The sequence below is a fragment of the Danio rerio genome, chromosome 15 (assembly GCF_052040795.2).
Source record: "Danio rerio strain M-AB ecotype USA chromosome 15, GRCz13ab, whole genome shotgun sequence".
In the NCBI taxonomy this organism is placed as follows: domain Eukaryota; kingdom Metazoa; phylum Chordata; class Actinopteri; order Cypriniformes; family Danionidae; genus Danio; species Danio rerio.
The window spans coordinates 14,515,001-14,520,000 of record NC_141035.1 but is presented as its reverse complement, the minus strand read 5'-3'; the positions used below and the strand labels follow the sequence as shown (position 1 = coordinate 14,520,000).

Sequence of the window (5,000 nt, the reverse complement as noted above, 5' to 3'; positions counted from 1 at the left end):
TTCGATTTGTGGGTCTCCTTGCTCACTTTTGCAACCATGCTGTTTTTGTATTCAAGAAAATTTACCACACTGCTTTGTTTGTAGTGTGTTTCAGAAAAAAAAAATAATTTGAAAGGCTATAAAACAGTTTCCCTTACCCCTACACCTCCAAGTTAAAGGGGATAGGGATACCCATGCCCCTTCAGGTGAACACATGAAGCGAAGAGTAGAAGTAGAAGGGGTGAAAGGTAGAATTGGGATTGGGCCTTGTGCTGGACCATAATTATGCCTGAACCAGCTAATCAAGCTCTTACTTGGCTTATTGGAACTTTTAGACAGGTGCATTGGGGCAAGTCAGAGATAACTCTGCAGGACAGTGGCCCTCCAGGACTGAGTTTGGACACACCTGTTATACAGTCTATGTCCTTTAGAATCTTTATTAACAAGCCTGCTTAATTCAGTATGTTGGAAACTCCAGTAAGTATCCCACTTGGAGTAATGTGAATAGAACCAAAGGGGTTAAATTGGTGCCACAATAAGAATGGGAGTGAAGTGTAAGAGCATGAGGTTAAAAAAGGCCAGCTAGTAAGAATTGATTCATTCCTTTACCTACAGTTAGGTTAGTTTTGATTAACAATACAACTTACAATTATAGCAAAGCAGCTACAAGTAAAATAGTTGCCTGGGTAATGTGACAGTTTAGCATTGGGCTAACTTTCTTTAGCTTTCCATTGCTGCCTGTGTACACTGAAAATGAACCACAGAGCATGGCTCAAATAAGGATTTACATCAAACATTTGTAAACAAATCAATTAAAAGACATATATTATAATTTGCAGGAGCCATGTTTATTAATAACAGCAAAATCTGACCTTGGACAAATCAATGTGATCATTTCACCACCTGTGTGATGTCATTTGTCTTTTTTGGGACTGGCTACAATGGATCATTTCTACCATCATAATGTGCATAATGTGGTAGTTCAGTTCAGATTGCAATAGTTACCTTCACATCCCATCTTATGAGACAGCGCTCATGGAAAAATGACAGAAAATATTAAGATGAAGGACAATTTTGGTTGCATCATCTTCTCAATCCAGTGATTGATTTTCTAAATCTGAATTGAGTTGTGCTGACCCAATGGGAACGTCTCTGGCTTAATCCAATCAGATGACGGAAAGGCATGCAGTTTAGCAGACCTGAATGGGAAGTGGATGTTTGCCAAAATGACACATAGTGCTCCCATTATGATAGTTTTCTCATTTCAAAGTACTAGAACCCAAAGGGACAAGTATGCATTAGCCCCTTTACAAGTCCAGGTGTTGATATGTAAACTAAACTCTTTGGTTACTTTGCAACTGACCATGTTGTCTCTCTTCCAGTGCACAGCGAGGATGTGGTCTCGACGCGGCTGTACTTTGTGAATGCTTCCCTGCAGAGAGTGACCTTCTCCAGCTCAGTGGGGGTGTCCCTGCCCTGTCCTGCGGGTGGCGCCCCCCATGCCGTCCTCCGCTGGTACCTGGCCACTGGCGACGACATCTACGACGTGCCACACATCCGCCACGTTCACGCCAACGGCACGCTGCAGCTCTACCCCTTCTCCCCCTCTGCCTTCAACAGCTTCATTCATGATAATGACTACTTCTGCACTGCCGAGAACCAGGCCGGCAAGATCCGCAGCCCTAGCATCCGTGTCAAAGCAGGTAAGATCTGATTCCATCCATTAGTTTGTCTATGCATGTATTTACTTCATTTACATGTTGGTGTATTGATACTGAGTAAAGGTCAGGGATGGCAACACAAAGGTTGCTGTTGATTCCAAGTCTTGCCATGAGCAGGCAGGTTTGGGCCACACCTTTAGATCATTTGTTTTAAAAGTGTCTACTAAATGATAACTTGACATACATATGATAACAGTATGCTGTCAATAGTGTATTTACAGCACCTCTATTGGGCTTTATGCTTTAATTATGGATCCTATAATACATACCTATATTCCGGACACTTGCAGGGTGCAAGGGGTTTCTCAGACCATATTGCTTGCAGAAAAGAGCATAGTTAGTGTTGGTGCTGTGACAGAGGGGGGCATGTGACGTTAGAGGTGGAACATTAGTTCTTAAGCTTAACATCTGCAGTAACAGCAAAGGTAGCACCCACCATATTGCTAACCTAAATAAGAATGTAAGTGCCAAATGGATGTCCCAGTGGCCGGCCTGTTGACCTGGCTGCTTTAAAAAGCAGTGCACAGACGGGCGCACAATGCTACAGACAGTTGGCTGACTGACCCTCCCACTCGGTGCCAAGGTCACTGCTCGTGAGTGGAGCTGGACGCCCAGCAACAGCGAGGGATATCCATACACCTCCCTACATACAGACACGCACACACTCTTATGCCAGGCTGCGCAGTGCCAGTGTCCCTCCTGTCTCCCAGTCTCCATCTGTCCTCTAAGCTAGAGTTCCCATCTCTCACACACATACACACTCACCTACTCTGAATTTCCAAGAAATAACCCCAGTGATGGTGATCTCACACATTTATATGTAATGTAACTTAAAAATTCTTTAAAACAGCCACATATTCTTAAGGATTACAAGGTACAAATTTGGTTCCTCAAAAATCTTTTAGTGAACATTTCTTAAAAGGCACACATTTTAATATACACTTATTTCTAGTTTAAACAAGCACAAATAATATGAAACCATAAATGCAAATAAGGAACCTCTGTAATAAGAATGCAGGCAAATTTGGTCCACACAACTTTTTTTTCCACCTTAGCTGCATTAACATTAAAGTCTCAGAGGATGGAATGAAATTACCTACCAACCGGCGACAAGACGGGGTGACTTTCGCCTCAAATAATTACACTAATTAATCAATTAAGTGCTGAGATGCAGCAAAAACTGCTAGTGGACCTAGCAACCCACACAGAGCCCTGAGGAACCCAACACTGGGGCTCCCTCACCAGCCAATCAGATGCTGGCACTGAAAGGTTACCATGGGTACGGTGAGGGGAGGGGCAGGGTGTGGCGCTGAATGTCTCAGGTGGCACTGGAGAATGATGACAGCTGACAGCTCACTGTATGACACCATCCCCCCCATGCATCTTTCTCTCTCTCTTTCTCTCCCTCCTCCTCTTTTCTCACCCACTCTCCTGCATGCTGATCCTGTGCCAATAATAGCACGGGCACCTGTGTGGATAGCTCTACATTTATAAAAATCTCCCTATGAGGGCTTCATATGAGTGTGTGTGTGTGTGTGTGTGTTCCTCCTTGCACTCACTGTTCATTTCTCATTTAGCCTTTTATGGTGTCGCAATATTAGAATATCAATTCTTTCCGACACAACCTGAATCAATCAATCAATCAATCAATCAATCAATCAATCAATCAGTCAGTCAATCAATCAATCAATCAATCAATCAATCTATCTATCTATCTATCTATCTATCTATCTATCTATCTATCTATCTATCTATCTATCTATCTATCTATCTATCTATCTATCTATCTATCTATCTATCTATCTATCTATCTATCTATCTATCTATCTATCTATCTATCTATCTATCTATCTATCTATCTACCCACCTACCTCCCTACCTAGGAATTTTTGTCTCTGCTTTTTTACCAGTCTATCCATCTGTCTGTCTGGAACCTTTTCATTGATGGTAGTGGAACGTAGACTATTGATAAGAGTATAAAGACAACAGGGTCTTAAATTACACACTGAAATGTAATTGTCACTTAACTGAAGCTATACTGTATTAACCTACAAAGTCTACAATCTTAAAAACATGATAGCATTCTTAGAAGAAACAGAGCATCCTACATACTATTCTATAAAGTATCCTATCCTACAGTATTTGTTGAGCTGGTTTAAAGTCAAGTTTAAGCTCAGATATTGTGCAATGAGTTCACATGAACACTGTGACACAAACCTACAATTCCTTTCTTTCAGCCCTTTGTTTCTTTGGCTCCCTTCCTCCTGATAGGTCATGTTCATTTTTCTTTCACCATTACATTAATGAAAACCATTCACCACCTCATTCTTATTCAATTTGGTCCTCTTCCCCCTCTTTTTTTCATGTCTTGCGTCATGAATAAGTAAATGCGGTATTTGGTTTCTCCAGAGTTAATTATTTAAACGATAGTGATACAGGACTCAGTCCTCCTGGTGTGCGCAAAAGGAGAAAGAGAGCACCAGCCCATGTGTCAGTCCGTTTCCAAGCAACCGATGAGTATAGTCAGGCATCAGTAACATTCTAATGATGCCGCACATGAAGACTGAAAGTCATTTGCCCATAAAAAATGCTATCTGCTATTGTTGTCTGCAAATACGTCTGTGAATTTCACGCATGCATTATTGAAGCCTTAGAGATGTTCGGGCTTGTTTACACCTCTCCGAACCACTGTAAAACAACATTCCACAGCCAGGTGTAGCGCAAGCCAAGTTGAGCTGAAAATAAGACTAGCTAATACGGCCGCTTTGAGTTAGTTTATCTTGAGAAATCCAATAAGTCCCGAGACTCGCAGTCAATCAATGACTGAATAAATGATTATTTGTAGACTATGGAGTCCTGGGTGTAATAGGGAGTTCTATTGATCTGTTCTATTGATTCGGATCTCATCTGCATCATTAAGAGGCTGGTTAGTTAACACCGGGCAAATACGCACAGACAATCTGAACTGACTAAATCGTTCATTTACATATTTCCTTATAAACAGGTTAACTATTTATAGAGAAGGAGATATAATGACTGGCCTCAGCGATTCATGACTTAACCATCAGACAAGGACACTGACTCGCCTCACTGTGGGCGATACTGGCACCTGGCAGAAAGCGTTATTAATGACCAAGGAAATTCACCCTCAAGCCAGGCGTTAATTATATATAGAAATAGAGGTAGCGAGTGAAAGTGAGACAGGAGCGGGTGGCCTCGGAGCGGGTGATTGCCACGTTTCATGAATTCTTATGATCGCTCTCTTTTCTGATGGGCTGGAAAAGCTGCGTAGTTGAATTG

At 41.8% G+C, this 5,000-nt stretch overlaps 1 protein-coding gene across 8 annotated transcripts in view; it reads left to right on the top strand.

Annotated features, from left to right (window-relative positions):
- dscaml1 (Down syndrome cell adhesion molecule like 1) overlaps window positions 1-5,000 on the top strand; it is a 161,756-nt gene that overhangs the window by 17,464 nt on the left and 139,292 nt on the right. For all 8 annotated transcript variants that reach the window (XM_087283738.1, XM_087283741.1, XM_087283740.1 and 5 more), the window contains exon 2: window positions 1,362-1,682. In XM_087283738.1, coding sequence (XP_087139864.1) covers window positions 1,362-1,682 — 321 coding nt within the window. The remainder of the gene's footprint in view (window positions 1-1,361; window positions 1,683-5,000) is intronic.